Here is a 16,280-nt window from a genome sequence, read left to right as displayed (position 1 = left end):
TTCAATTTTTCCTAGCATCACGGTCTTTTCCAATGAGTCAGTTCTTCACATCGGGTGGCCAAAGTATTGGCCTCACCAAAATCACAACACTGACCATGTCTGGAAAGGGGGAACCAGGAGGAAGGGCACTGTACCAGGGACATGGGCAATTCAATTCTCTATATGATTTGATCTCTTTTAAAATCAATTTTCTAAAATATAAAATGTTAACTTTTGGTTTTTTTATAATCTCTGTCATATGTTTGATCATTATTTGATTTTTTTCTATATGTGTAAAATTTTTCTTTTAATTAGGAGAAAGAGAGGGAGAAGAGGGGCTCAAGGAAAAGAGGAGGGGCTAGTGCTGGCCTTGGAGTCAGTATCCTGGTCTTAACCAACATTCGTTTGGGCAAATCACTTCTCTGCTCCTCAGTTTCCTTAATTAAGAAAAAGAGGATGACCTTGACATTACTTCTAGCTCTAAAACATTCTCTAATTCTAATTTCTAAAAGGAACTGAGGGGACTTCTCTGGTGGTGCAGTGGCTATGAGTCTGTGCTCCCAATGCAGGGGGCCCAGGTTCCATCCCCAGTCAGGGAACTAGACCGCACATGCCTCAGCTGGGAGTTAACATGCTGCATGTAAGAGTTTGCACGCCACCAACAAAAGATCCTGATTGCCACAACAGAGATCGAAGACCCTGTGTGCCACAACTAAGACCTGGTGCAGGCAAATAAATAAATAAAAATAAAATAAAAGCAACTGATTATTGAGTAATTGTATTTAGAGGCTTAAGAATTGAGTGTCCCATGTCCACTCATCTCCAGTTCTTTAAGAGTTAGAGTTTCTTACTTGGCACAAGGTAACCAAATAGCTCTCTTTTAAGGAGGCCAGTGCATGGAAATTCATTTGCTGGGTGACACTGTGAAAAGCCATGTGCCCACAGGATCCTTGCATTCCTCCCGGGCCAGACTCAGGAACCTGGAACTGCCCGGAAGCCCTTGCCTCTGTGTTAGGCCATCATGTTATTTGCCACACATCCTAGTGTGTTCTCTGTGGGTTCGCAGGGCATCTGCAAGGACTGTTCATACATAGAGAGGCAGAAGAATTCCATTCCCTTCTCTCCAAACTTCAGATTATAGTGACATTAATGAAAAGGGAACAACACAAGCAGAAGATCAGATGGTAGCTACAGCCAATGAACGCATTTTATAAGTGGTAACAAATTGCACAACTCACGCAACTGGTTTACTGACTTTTTTTCAGTTGTCTTTGTGTATTAAAAGCAGTGTACGTGTCTCTTAGATTGTAGCTGCTTGATGAAAAGAAAATGGTGCTACAAATTTTGGAGTTTTCTGGGGGGGACATTGTCCAGGATGGCATCAGGTACCACCAGTGCTTCATAAACACGCATTTTGTGCTGACAAGAGTGCATGGCGGTGGCCAGGTCCCTGATTGTTTCAGATGCCCCCTCTCTAGCTGGCCTCATTCCTCTGGTAGAGTGGCAGCTGGTTGAGGGGAGCCCACACCCCATGGGCAGCAGAGGAAGCCCCAGGGCAGCAGTCCCTGTCTCTGCAGGGGACGTCCTCCAGGCCATTGGCTGTCTTTCCTGCCTGCCCTCCTCTTTTGCTGATGTAGGCTGAGTTTCCTTACCATGCATTTAATGAATGAGAATAAGAAAGTGTGTGTTGGCAGAGTTACAACTGAATAATGCCAAGGCTTTCCAAGTCAGAGCATGAATTGAAGCAGAGCAAAGTTTCAAGTCTATGGGGCTCAAGAGTAATCGCTATTCTTCTAATAATGGAAAGTACAAATGTTTTATGTTCAAAGGTTAACAAATGGACTCTTTCACTGGCCTTCTGGCCTGTTCAGTTACAAAGTAGAAACTGTTCCTGATCTTTGCCTTATTGCTCTTGTATTTTCTAGGCAATTAGAAACATTTTCCACTCAGCCTTTAAGAGGTTTGAACTGCCTGGAGACCAGTTTTTTGTTTTGTTTTTTTTTTTTTTAAGGAAACTAAAGTTTAAAAAAAAACAAAACCCAACAGTTTTTCCTTTTTGTAAGTAGACTGAAGTTTTAAAGTACCAGGCTTTCAAAACAGCACACTTAGACTTGCCTGCATAATTGTTGCATTTGTCATGGGATTAGCACTTTCCAAAAGTATATTTCTGTACAGGTATCTAACTTTGCCCAGAAGTATGGTTCTTCATGGTCTATTATGTGCATTTAGGCAAAATGGACCTATTCCCATTCACTAGAATTTGCATCATGAAGTCAATTATCGCAAATAAAATGGAAACCATTTATCTTAATGAACCAGTAGGAAAATTGAGTCTGTTGAAATGGTCTAAACCCTCCAAGAAAAAAAATTTTAGTAATTCATGGTGGACTATATCTATTTTTATGAGCTCCTCCAAGTCATCTCTTTGCTGACTGCCTACAGCAACAACTGTAACAAATAGTGTTTTGTTTAATTTTTTAGGTTCTTCATTAGCAGGTTCACTTCTGCCTTAATAAAAATGATATCTTTGTCCCACTTGTCTATTTGAGAGCACTGAGGCCATTCCTGGTAAGAAACCAGCACTAGTTGGTCTTACTGGTCTGGTCTTGGGCTGCAAATAGTGTTGATTAATGGCTCCTGCTTTCACCTCCATATGGAAGGGAGATACAGACGTAATTGAAACTTACAATGTCAGAGGATCATTTTATTCCATTACATTTAATGAAAATGAGGTATACTAGCTAAAAATGCAGGGAAATGGCCTCAGAGAAGCCCTAGACACTACATGCAGTGTGTACGTGTCACGTGTCCCTGAGTGCATGTAGGGAAGTGTTCCTGCCAGTCCACCCCCGCCCCCCAACCCCCATCTCCCCTGCACCCTGGCCTCGACCCCAAACAGAGATGCTGGCAGTGGTGGTCAGGAAATGCCATGAGCCACAGGTAATGAGCTCGATGTCCGTTTTCCTTGTCAGATCTCCCAGCTGATGACAGAGCCTGGCCGGGAAGGCCTGACAGAGGCGGCGCTGAATCGCTACAATGCGGACAAGCCTTCGGCCTGCAGCGGCGTCCCCACCCCGCAGGGCTCCTGCGTGGCCAGCGAGACCTCCTCAGGCACCTCGGTGGCCGCGTCCTTCTTCGCCAGGTAAGAGAGGTTTCCAGAGCCTCTGTTCTCTCGGGTGAGCCCACCTGGTTAGCCTCTCAAGTGGACCAGTTTAGCTAAAACACCAGCAAGAGTTTGGAGCTGTTGTTTGACTTTGCTCTTTAAGTCAGTTTCTTAACCTCAGCTCATTGACACCTTGGGCCAGATAATTCTTTGTCATGAGGACTGTCCTGTGCTTGTAGAATGTTTAGCAGCGTCCTTGGCCTCTACTTGCCAGATTCCTGTGGTACCTTCCCTGGTCGTGGCTGTTGTTCAGTCACTCAGTTGTGTCTGACTCTTTGTGACCCCCATAGACTGCAGCATGCCTGGCTTCCCTGTCCTTCACCATCTCCTAGAGTTTGCACAAACTCATGTCCATTGGGTTGTTGTGACAGACTAAACTCTCCCCAGACATTGCCAAATTTTGCCTGCTTTGAGAACCTGCGTTGAGAATATGTGGCTCTAAAGATGGTCTTCACGGGATGCGGACTCTTACGGGAGCAGCCCCAAGGCTGGTGTTTCTAGATATGTATTCTCATTACAGAAAATGAACTGCTTAAAATTTAACTATTAAATAGATGGCAGTTTTCTTCCTTCTTGACAGACTAGCTGCATAGTTGTCAAACTGTCCAGCTAATTCCAGAAACTTAAAAAAACAACGCTGAGAAATAAAAAAGAAAGGTATTTCAACAATGTTTTCTGCCTAATTTTAGCAACACGGCAGAGACAGGGCAGGAGACAAAGGACAGCTGGGCAGGAAAGCACTTCAGAGACTGTCTAATTTGATCCCTTGTTTTATGAAAGAGGAAACTGAGGACTGAAGTTAAACTGTGAGGTAGTTTATAGCAAAGCCAGATATGGAAACCAGATTCCTCTGCTTTTTTCTCTGTGACTCATTCTCTGATGCTTGGAATTGAACCATAGAAAGCTTTCTGTACCTAAGATTCGTGAGCTCCTCTTCCCTGGCAGCTTAGTTGGTAAAGAATCTGCCTGCAATGCAGGAGACCCAGGTTCAATCCCTGGGTCAGGAAGATCCCCTGGAAAAGGGAATGGCCACTCACTCCAGTATTCTTGCCTGGAGAAGTCCATGGACAGAGGAGCCTGGCAGGTTACAGTCCATGGGGTCGCCAAGAGTTGGACAAGACTGAGAGACTAACACATTCTTTCACTTTCACTTACCTGTAGAAAACTTTCTGTACTTAAGATTTGCGAGCTCCTGAGTCAGTAGATTGTATACTAAATAGCATCAACTATGAAATCAGAAGACCACTTGGGTTTGAGTTCCTGGACTGCCTCCGTGTCCTCATCTATAAAATGAGGGTAATACTTATTCCTCAGGATTGCTCTGAAGAGTAAGATGATTATAAATTATAATGTATGTGCTATACAAATGATAATTCACTATGGGCTTCCCTGGTGGCTCAGCTGGTAAAGAATCCACCTGCAATACGGGACACCTGGGTTCGATCCCTGGGTTGAGAAGATCCCCTGGAGAAGTGAACAGCTACCCACTCCAGTATTCTGGCCTGGAGAATTCCATGGACTATATAGTCCATGGGGTTGCAAAGAGTCAGACATGACTGAGCGACTTTCACTTTCATGGATGTCACTAGAGTGTCAATAAGAAGGAACATTGTTCGGCTTTTTTTGTTATCCTTAGGAATGGTAACATCCAAAGCACAAATCTGATGAAGGGGCTCTGATTAGGAAGGGAGTGAGTTAGAGGAGGAACAGAGACTGACATCTTGGATTAAGACACGATAAAGCCCACACACAGGGCTTGTTGGAAGACTAGTGTTGAGATCCCGATTATTCCTTGGTGCCATGTGCATTGTCCTAGGAACAACTGGGCCAACTTGAATGTATAGGACATAACAGGAAACATGTATGTTGTGGCCACCTGACAACAGAGTCCATCATGTTAGCTCTTTCTGTACGTGAATTTCTGTGTTGTCTGGGACCACTGTGCAAGCTTACTGGGAGGTCATATCCATGCCATTCAGGGAGAGAAGAAAGAGATGGAGCAGAATATGAGGAAATGCCACAAGCACAGAAGACCCCAGGTCCTAGGTAGGCTATTAGAACATGTCTGGAGGAGGGTGACCAAGTGGTGAGGAACGAGGAAGGCATGTCCTGGCAGGTTTATTCTGGAGATGGGAGCCCTCGGCTATCTCATGGGCCATCACATAAAAGGGGGATTTGGATGGTTGTATAAAACACCCTATTAAGTGGACAGAGGCCGAATAAAACCTAAAGATACAAGGGAGGGCTCTCTCAGCCCAGAATGAACAAGAACTAGCTCACAATTCACACTGCCCCAGGAGAGAGCAAGGTCCTCGCCGCTGAGGGAGACTGAGCTTGCCTTGGGTGACTACCCAGCCCCTCGTTTCGGGCAAGAACATTCAGTGCCCAGATGGGATTTGATCTCCCGAAATACTGAAATGCCTTCAGTTCACAATCCATCCAGAAATTTTTACAGATTGACTGACTTACCAAAAAAAAAAAAAAAGGAAAAACCACAGAAAAAGGCTTTGATGTAGGAAGAATTAAGGGGCTAGGGGCCCTGATGAACAGTGTTTAGGGAGAGCAGTGTTTCCTACTGGGAGGAAACCAAAAGTGTTGTCAGAGTCAGGGAGAGGATGTCAAGATGCGATGAACCTGGAAGGCCGGAGTGCTGGACAGGTGTGTGGAGGCCAGCTTTCATGTGGATCAGAGGAGGACTGAAAGGATGGTGAATGCCTGGCAAAGATGGCCTTCCTGAGACTTTTGCTTGTACACCAAGGGGTAGAATGGAAACACCAAGATGGACCCAAATGAATGGGCTGATGATGTCGGCTAGGGCTCATCCTGCAGATGATGTTAGTGATAAACAAGAACTCTTGATTTCAGAATTGCAGGGACTTCTGATATGAGCTTTGAAAGAGCTGGAAAGAATTCAGAGGTCTGCCTAAATTCTTGTTATTGCTTTCTTTGTGATGAAATTTGATAGCACTTGAAGCTTAATGGTTTAAGGCATTAAAAGTACATGGAATATTTTTACTGCCATGTGTAAAATAGATAGCTAGTGGGAAGCTGCTTTATAGCGCAGAGAGCTCAGCTCAGTGCTCCGTGATGACCTAGAGGGTGGGATGCGGTGAGGCAGGGAGGAGGCTCAGGAGGGAGGGGCTGTATATATACTTACAGCCGATTCACTTTGTCGTATAGCGGAAATTAATATGACATTGTAAAGCAATTTTATATGTGTAGATATATATATAATATATATATAAATTATATATAATTAATATATTATATATAATTGATTATATATATAATTAATTAATATATATTATATATATATATATATATATAAAATAAAAAGGGATCAGGACTAATAATGGAGATGTAACCTTGCATGCCGTAGCTGGGTGATCAATGTTCATATAAGAAATACTTACATATAGATATAGGAAATATAATTGGTTTACTGCATAAATTAGCAAAATAAACCTTTTAAAATAATTTTTACTGGAGTATAGTTGATTCACCGTGTTGTATTAGTTTCAGATATACAGCAAAGTGAATCAGCTATGTATATATATATAAATCATCTTATATTGAAGAGGGAATTTAACATAAAATGTCATCAACTAAAGAGACTAAATAGTTCTTTTTAAAATAGTACATGGCCTGTGTTTAAAGGGTTCACAGTATATAATGAAGGGGAAGTACCATGTGAAAAAGAATAATTCTTTAAATATATATATATATTTATATACTTTAAATATATGTTTAAAGAATGAATATATACATATATGTATATACATATATGTATATATCCCCCCACACTCGTTACAATGTTTGCTCTGCTGTTCTCATCAGTAATAGTTGGGCCTCATTTCTCCAGGAAGGGAGGCAGCATGCTGACAGCCTCTCTGTCACTGATGGGGACCGAAAGCAGAAAGAAGGCTGAGTGATCTGCCCAAGGTCCACACTGTCAAGAGAGAACCAGGGATGTACCTCACATTGTTGGGTTCCCAAAGGCCCACATGAGAAGTCAAAACCGGCTGGGCTTATGTCGTCAAACAGTAAACTGAGTTCGCATCAGATGAGCTTTCCGTTTCTGCTGGAGCGAAGCTGTGTGAGGTGATGGTAGAGGTGGCTTTTAGTAAGGGTAAAATCTGGGTCTGTCACTGGTGCCAAAACTGGAAACACATTAGTGTTTATGTGGAACACAGTCAAGTTAGGCTTTATGTGGAAGAACGGGAGCATCTTTCCACATCGAGACTGCGGGCAGAGCCAGCTCCTCGCATCTGTGCTCACCGCTTTTCCACTCGTTCGTCTTGACCGTGTGATGGGCACACCTCCCCGAGTCTGCAGGGCTCTGGACTCCGCGCAGCTCCTCGTGAGCACAGGGGGACCGGCCTTCAGGGACGGTGCTGGCGTCCTTTTCTTTCACCTAGGAGTGGCGCCATTTGCCAGATGTGTGGCCAACCCTGGCTGATGTTTACTGAGCGCTCAGTATGTATCACTCACTGTACTGAGCTCTTCATGGGCAAAATTTCCCTTAATCCTCAGAGTAACTTTGTGACATAGATCCTGCCACTTCCTCTGTTTGATGAGTGGAGAAAGAGGTGTCCTGAGACAAGTCTCCGGCCCAAACTGCTCAGCTGGAAGTGGCAGGGCGGGGAGTCATCCATGTGCCTTCTTACCTGTGAGCCTTGTTGCTGTTCTCTGTGCTAATAAGTAGGCCCAGTAAATACTTTGCTGTAAGGTTTTCCCACCATAATCATCAACTGATGATCATTGCTGATAAAACCCTAGAAGCAAGTAGGCCCTGCAATCAGTTTGAGAAGGTAAGCAGAGCAGCGACAAAACCTCAATTTGTTGAGGGCTGCAGATGTCCACTTTTTTTTTTTTCCCATGATACAAACCTTTCTTTTTAAGGTGTTTACTTTTTGGAGCTATGGGTAGAGATCTGAGTGGACCTTGTTGCATTTCAGATGTAACAGCTATAAAGTAAGAATTCCAGTTCTGAATAATACTGTCGACCAGGGCTGCCCCCTCGTGTGATCTCTCAACGGCACATACTTACTGGTCTGTGGTAGGTGTGGAAATTCAGAGCAAGAATTTAGCAACCTCTGTAGCAAGTTGACAGGAGTTTTATGCCTGCTGAATCTACGAATAAAAAAGTAGGGCTTGAATGTAATTAGAAATAAAAAGAAAAAAAATGGTTCTTTCACCAGATAGTTTCAGAAATGCGGCTTCAGAAATTGCATCTGTGTGTGTGCTCAGTTGTGTCTGACTCTTTTGTGACCCCATGGACTGTAGCCCGCCAGGCTCCTCTATCCATGGGATTTTCCAGGCGAGAATACTGGAGTGGATTGTCATTTCCTCCTCCAGGGGATCTTCCCCTTTCAGGGATTGAACCTGCGTCTTCTGCATTGGCAGGTGGATTCTTTACCACTGAGGCACCTGGGAATCCCCTGCTTTAGAAAATATTGAAGCCCAAGTAGCTTGTCCTTCTATCTCTCCCTTGCCAGAATTTCTTCATATCTTTAAATATGAACATGTTGGTGGACTTCCTTTGCTTCAGAATGTCAGTACCTTGCTTTTGGAAAAGCCCTTTTTTTCTTTGGAAAAAGTAGTAGCAGTGAAATAGTGACAACAGTATTAAAAGTGTTAATAGTAATCATAACCAAAAAAATAAAGCTGGGTGTAGCTGATCCTCAGGTTGGTTAATTATCATGCTTCGAATTTTTCAAATGAGGGAATCTCCTTTGCGTTGTGATTCCCATGTTAATATGAAGTAGTGAAGCGAGGTATAGATTTCCCATTTGTTGACTCTTCACTTTGAAGAAAGATTTACTTAAAAAAAATTTTTTTTCATGATCTTGTTTCTTCAGTTTTATTGAGAAGTGATTGATGTACATTACTGTATAAGTTTAAGGCATGAAAGTGAAAGTGGCTCAGTCGTGTCCGACTCTTTGCGACCCCATGAGCTATCCAGTCCATGGAATTCTCCAGGCCAGAATACTGGGGTGGGTAGCCGTTCCTTTCTCCAGGGGATCTTCCCAACCCAGGGATCGAATCCAAGTGTCCCACTTTGCAGGCGGACTCTTTACTAGCTGAGTCACAAGGGAAGACCAAGAATACTGGAGTGGGTAGCCTAATCCTTCTCCAGTTGTTCTTCTTGACCCAGGAATCGAACTGGGGCCTTCTGAATTGCAGGCAGATTCTTTACCAACTGAGCTATCAGGGAAGCCCCAAGTTTAAGGTATACCACTTAATTTGTGGTATACCTTACATAATTTGTCTTACATGTATTGTGAAATGATTACTGCATAGGTTTACCTAACACCTATCACCTCGTACAGATACAGATACAAAGACAGAAAAGAGAAAGAATAATTTTTCCCCTTGTGATGAGAACTCTTAGGATCTCCTCTCTTAACAAGTTTCAAACATGCCATACAGCAGCGTCAACTATAAGGGGAATCGGATGAAGGCCGTCAAAAGGTACAAACTTCCAGTTATGAGATAAATACTAAGTACCAGGGCTATAATGTACAATATGATGACTGTAGTTGAGATTTACTTAATTATGTACTTTGTGTTTTTAAAAGTATGAAGTGCATGAAACCCTGTAAAAACTCTTAGGTGAATCCGCAGCATTGCAGGTTGAGGTAGTGGAATCCTAATTTTAATTTGAAGAGCAGTGAACAAATTCTGGATGATGCCTAGAACTGCCAGGAACTCTGGTACATTAAATGAATCTTTCAAGTGATCTCATATCTTTGCATTGATGTTCTTTCCTGAGTAACCTGACCGATAATCGTATTGTTGTTGTTTTAAAGCTTCTGGAGGATTTTAATCTACATTCAGATCAGGTATTGGAAAAATAGTGAAAATTGCCAAATATCACATAAGCTTTGCTAAGACAAGTTCAAGTTTGGCAGAACTGGTACTACCATCTCTGTGGGGTTGGTGAGCACATGGGTTTTTAGTTCTGTTTTCAGACACCACTTCTTATTGTAATACTTTTTTATTTACAGCTTTTACCTTTACTTCACAACCTTTGTAAGACTGTATGTAACTTTTTACCAAATTCAAATGACAATTTCAAGTAAATTATATAAAGGGCATTTCTGGTTATTAATATTTTTTCATTTCTCTATTTGATTAATGTCAATAAGTCCTTTAAATCTGTTTTTGTAGGTTTTGTTAGTTTCAGATTACTGAATGCCTTCTCCAGTATTCTGGCCTAGAGAATTCCATGGACTGTATAGTCCATGGGGTCACAAAGAGTCAGACACAACTGAGCAACCTTCACTTTCATGTTCACTTTCAAATCCTTACTGTCTGTCTGTCTGCTCATTGTTGGATCCACCATATTAGTTAGAGCTTCTCCTTCTCTTTTCCTCTGTTTTTCCAGTAACGGGGTCCTTTTGTGATTATTGGCTCTCTTCTTGAAGATTCTAATCTTTACACAGTTTTCTACTGTTGATTAAAAAGACATAGCTCCTGGAATTTTCTGCATAAATATTTATGTTCACCTCAGTATTGGATTGTCCTCAAAGTTAAGGGTCCACTTGCTTTGTTTTCTCTCTCTGGCTTGCCAAGCTGTTTCTCATTTCCTTTTGCTAACTTTTTGCCTTTTGCCAGAACTCACTCTTTTCTTAGGGATTTTATTATAGTTCTGTCCATCTTTATCTCTTGCGCAATTTCTTCCATCTTTGTTCTTAGACCGTTCCTCATATCACCTAATGGCTTTTTCCAAGGCCCATTGTCATGCCGTTGACTCTTACAACTGACTTAGCCAGCATCCCTTTGAGGCCGGAGGTTGCTGTGGCATTAACACCTAGACCATCTCGGATCCTGGATTGGGGCTAAGCTGAGCTGAGTGGGCTGACATCCGGCTCCAAGGCCTTACCCTAAGATGAGTCTCTGTGTTCATCTCCCCACCCAACCCCACCACCGCCCCCCCCCCCCCCACCCACCCCATCACAAGACCTGCTCCCAGTACTCTGTGAACACGTGCTGCTGCAGACACAGCTCCTCCTGCTACGGAGGAGGTCCTTCCTAAAAGCCATTTTCCACATTCTCGCTGACAGGCAGCTCAAATAGTGCCTTGTTTAAACCAGGTACAGCAGATGCTTTTCATATATAATCTTTTACAATGAAGGCTTTCTTTAGTCCCTGGGCATGCTGACACAGAGCAGTAGTAGTTGGTTATTTGCAAGGAGCTTATTAAGTCAAAGAAGGATGCGAAGGCATGTGAAACTCTCATGGTTCTTCTGTTCTTCCATCAGGTACAGTTCCCTTAGGGATGCTTGCATCTTCCTTTATAAATACACCAACAGTTGTTACCAGAGAAGAACTATCCTAAACACACCGCAGTTGGTCTCAGGTGATCCAGGAGGAGAAAGATGGAGCAGGGTGCACAGATCCGACTCTTCTCTTGCTGATTCTTTGTGGAGATGGGGCAGACTTTCTGCCCCCAGTTTTGCAGATTAGAAGTTCCTTTGCAGCACCACGTCTGTTACAATAGAATGATAACTTTACAAAAACCAAACCAAACCAAACAAATAAATGGACAAAAAACGAGAGGGGTTTTAGGAGCTCATTTTGTGGGAATTTCTCTTGATGATTATTGTATTTTTCTGTTTTGTCTGCATTGACGTGTGCACCTTGATCTCCTCCCTTGTTCTAGGGTCTCATGCTGACTCACTGTCTATCCCTTTCCCCTTTGCTTCCATTAACTCTTCTCCTCCCCCACTACACCTGCCTGTCTGCCTCTTCCACAGCTCCCATGGGAGTGGGGCTGCTGTTGACCCTTGTATGGAACACCTGTGGTCAGGACTGACATACATAATTATGCCATTTGCTCTCTGGCTCAGACTCGACTGGTCGAGCTGTGGTGCCTCTCACTGAGGTGCTCCGTCCATTCAAAGGGACACCTGCTCCTCGACTGCTGAAAGATAAGGTCTGGGCTTGTATGGCACTAGCCGCTCCTGCTCCTTCCTTGGGGGCTAAACTGTGGCAGGGCAGCGATCTTTGAAGGCTTGAAGTGGGAACCAAACACCTACTCTCTGAGTTTCTTGTTTATTTATTCCTGTCAAGTCATAGCTTTACTTAGAAAAGACTCCATGGACTTCTCAGAAAAGAAGGGACTCAGGCTTTTGTATATTGATGCAGTGAATGTTTAGGAATCATAGCTATATGAATATAGTTTTGTTTGAACACACAGCAGTCGCAATGTGAAAGGAAAACACGAAGAAGTCAAACGTGTATTTAGCGCTGTCAGATTTCAGTGGCCCCAGGAAATAGTTTAAGGTATTTGCTGCATGAAGAAGTAAATCCTTGATTGTTTATGAGAGACAGAGAAAGCACTGAAGAAAAAGTGCCACGATTCTACACTATTATCCTTTGTGTTAAAAAAAAAAAAAATCCTAAAACACTTTAAATATATAAGCCTAACACCCAGTACCCCATCCCAGCAAGCTTCAGGACTGTTCTGTTTTGAGGTATGCAGAGCATAACAGAAATGGCACTCATGGCTTGGTCCACGCCATTCTGAACCGATGGTCTCTAAAGAAAAAAAGTGGTCGGTATTTGCCACTCTTCTCATCTCCTGCCACAGAGGATGTGTGAGATAGGCATTTTCTGACTTAAATGAGTCCTTTGTTTGATGGATGGCCAGTTGGGGTGCTGGCAATCAGCTCACAACATCTGGGAATCATTTGTAGAGCTTTCCCTCAGTTGAAAATCCAATTCGTGCCTTGATGTGGATGTTAGAAGGCAAAGCTGTTCAGTGAGACTGAAGGATCCTGGTGATTCTTGTCAAATATTCTCAGAGTGAGGCATCCTGGTTCTTATTGTACAATTTGAATGTCTTTTCTACTCATGCAAGGGTGGGGGAGAGGAAGAAGAATATCGGATAGAGAAAGATGGAGTGGCCCATGGTTGAATCCACAGTCTGCCACTGACATTCTGACTTTAGGCAAGTAACTTAGTCTCTCTAAGCCTCAGTTTCTCCTGTTAAACAGAGATCATCATATCTACTTCATAAGATTATGGTAAGGATTAAATGAAAATGTGATCATACTTTGTAAATGTCATCTAAATCCTAGAGATGATGTTAAGATGGCATTTGCCATGTGCTGTGCTTAATCGCTCAGTCGTGTCCAACTTTTTGCAATCCTATGGACAATAGCCTGCCAGACTCCTCTGTCCATGGGATTCTCCAGGCAAGAATACTGGAGTGAGTTGCTATTCCCTTCTCTAGGATTTGCTATGAAAAGATGAAATTCTACCCTCATTGGGAAATCCAATCAATTCTCAACATTCCCTTTTGAGCAGGCGACTTGTGTCATGCCTACCTTTATACTGTGCTTACATGGCACCTTGTATTCCAGCCTAATGACTACCTAGGGACCTCCACGGTGATTGTAAAGGTCCAGCATCATGCCTCCGAGCAAAACTGCCGTCACAGGGGACTGAGGACCACAACTGGCTCTTATAGCGTCACCTGGAAAGAATGAAGCGCCGCTGGTGATTGAAAACATCAGTGATGCACACAGAAAGAAATTCTGTCCCCTCTGATGGGGCTCCAGCTAGCTGACTACACACTTCTACATCTTTCTTTTTGTAGTTTTATAGTCCTAGCAAAACTCTCACACAATAAGAGAAAAACAAAAGGAAGAGAGGATGAAAGGAGCAATTAAGAATTCTATGACCATATACCTTGGTAGTGATTCACGGGTGGGGAGCTGGAATTCTGCCATGACACTGACAATGAAAATTAACCAAACAGGAGATAAAATAGAAGTAAAAGAGGGAAATATTCACTCTCTTTGTTAATACCCTCAAGATTTGAATTGGGAGCTGAAGAGGGAGGATTCGGTGGCATGGAGTCGATTAAAAAGAACAGTAGCGTGACCTTTGTCCTGAAGGAGAAGATGGATGGGGATAGGACACAATTTTATCTATTACTTATTTCAAAAATGTGTTTCCTATTCTGCACTTTGGCCCCCACCCCATTGGCAATACCCCTGTAACTTGTTCTTTCCTTCAGTACTTCACTCATTTAAAACTAATAAGAGCCTATGTTTATTGAGGGTTTCCTATACACCACACCCTGCTTTGGGTTCTTTACATGAATTTAAACTTCAAAAGTCCCCACAAGTTGGCCCTCTTATCATCCCATTGTTTAGATGTGGAAACTGAAGCACAGAACGAAGTAACTTGATTGCAGTCAGACAGCCAGAAGGACTTCAGTAGGTTATCAGAGACCATGAGCCAGAATGTCAGATCCATAAGGTAGGGATATTTGCCACTTTGTTCTTGGTTGAAGCCCTAGTGCCTAAAAGAATATCTAAGAAATGTTTGTGGGATGGATGAACAAATGCTCTTAGCCACTGTGCTGTCCTGCCTCCAAACGCAAGACGGGTTGTGATGGGTGGGCATTCATGCAGTCTTGACAGAAGGATGATCAGTGAGACCAAAGCAGAGAAATGAATGCAGGGCACATCACTGAAGCCATAGGGAGAAACATTTTGACCAACTACTCTATCCTTCTAATTTTGTTGCTTACTAAAATATTGCTTCCGGTCTCAATCAGAGTTAAAGGTAAGCGTTTTTTAGTGACTTGTCAGGCTCTCTCCACAGTCTGGCCGCCCGACTCCTCTACCATCCTCCTTGCCTGCTCTGATTTAGACTTCCTTGCTTTTCCTCAAAAAGCACCAAGACCATTCCCTCCTCATAGACTTTGCTCTTTCTCTTTCCTCTGTTCTTTCTCCAGATATCTTCTTGATTCAGCCCTTCTTTCCTTCAGATCTTTGCTCAAATGCCACTTAATGGCAAGGCCTTCCTTGATTTGCCTACTTAGGATCACAGATATTCAGGGTCTGCGTCTCTTTTCCCACATAATATTCTCTAATGAATATATACTGAATGAATGCATTTCAGACTGAAAGGGAGATGTGCTGCTAAGTCCCCAGATGGTCTCCCACTGAATTTCTTTGAGAAGTTTACATTTTTTTCCCACTAAATTCAAAACTACCTGCTTAGGAATTAAATTATTCTTTTAAATTTGAGATGCTAGGGGGAGATAACATCGTGACAAAGCACGAGAAAAGGCATGGTTGGGAAAGTGAGATTCTCATTAAGCTTTAAGTACCTGGCTGTCTTTTTAAGAGGAGGCTTTGTAGATATGGGATAAGAGGTGCTGCCTAGAACAAGAAACCAAAGAAAGAGTTAAAGCAGAGGAAAGAGCTGTGAGTTGTAACTCTGGCACAAATGAAGCAGGGCTCTCCATCTTTTCTCCTGGCTCGTTGAAAACCTGTCTTTTCCTCCCTTGAATAAACCTCTTTGCTTTCTGTCCCAGGCTTTGATTTATTATTTTAATTCTATAGCTGTCCTAGTGAAGTATGTAAAGCATTTGGGGATAAAATCATGTGGAAGACATTATAGAAACTAAAGATATATTATCTTACGTCGTATTAGGTAGAGGCTCAGTGTGCTGAGGAATTGTATCCTTGATGAAAACACCAATCGGTCTGTGACATTAATTGACTTAAGAATTGGCTCCTCATTTAGGGTATACAAAGCGGAATTTAGGGAATGCTGTTATAATCAGTTGGTGAGAAATAGGTAAAACTGAAGGCTAAAAGAGATCTCACTGAAGTCTATGCTTTTCATAACTGAGAGACGTCCCTGAAGGTGAGATTTTTATTTTCTTGCATCTAAAGTGAAAATAATGATTTTTTCTTTTCCTTCTGTCTGATTCCTAATGTGTAGATTTCATGAGAACAGGAACTGTATCTAATTCCCCCTTTGCATTGAGCATCGCCTAGTACAGAGGAGTAGCTCAGTACATGAATGCTGAAAGAATGAGTCAACCATGCTTGAAAACTTAGGTCTGTCTTGCTTTTCAAAGGAATGAAATACTTAAAAAGAAACTGTAGGATTGTGTAACCACAGAGTTATCATCATTCCAAGTACTAGTATTAATGATAAATAATTCTGATGGATATAAAATAAATGGAATATTTTTCATGATTGATTTCAACACAGTTAGGTTCAGCAGGACACTATTTCTGATAATCATCTTATTTAGTTGATGCAAAAATGATTTTAGCATCCACAGTAATTAGATGCCTTTTTTGGCACCTGGTATGCT

The 16,280-nt window shown here is 42.4% G+C and overlaps 1 protein-coding gene across 1 annotated transcript in view; it reads left to right on the top strand.

Moving 5' to 3' along the window:
• Positions 1–16,280, top strand: part of KIF26B (kinesin family member 26B) — a 492,438-nt gene that overhangs the window by 232,360 nt on the left and 243,798 nt on the right. Inside the window, exon 4 of the mRNA XM_061160211.1 lies at positions 2,952–3,121. Coding sequence (XP_061016194.1) covers positions 2,952–3,121 — 170 coding nt within the window. The remainder of the gene's footprint in view (positions 1–2,951; positions 3,122–16,280) is intronic.

The sequence above is a fragment of the Dama dama genome, chromosome 14 (genome assembly GCF_033118175.1).
Source record: "Dama dama isolate Ldn47 chromosome 14, ASM3311817v1, whole genome shotgun sequence".
Lineage (NCBI taxonomy): Eukaryota > Metazoa > Chordata > Mammalia > Artiodactyla > Cervidae > Dama > Dama dama.
Note: the sequence above shows the minus strand (reverse complement) of the source record. Positions and strands in the feature narration are given on the sequence as shown.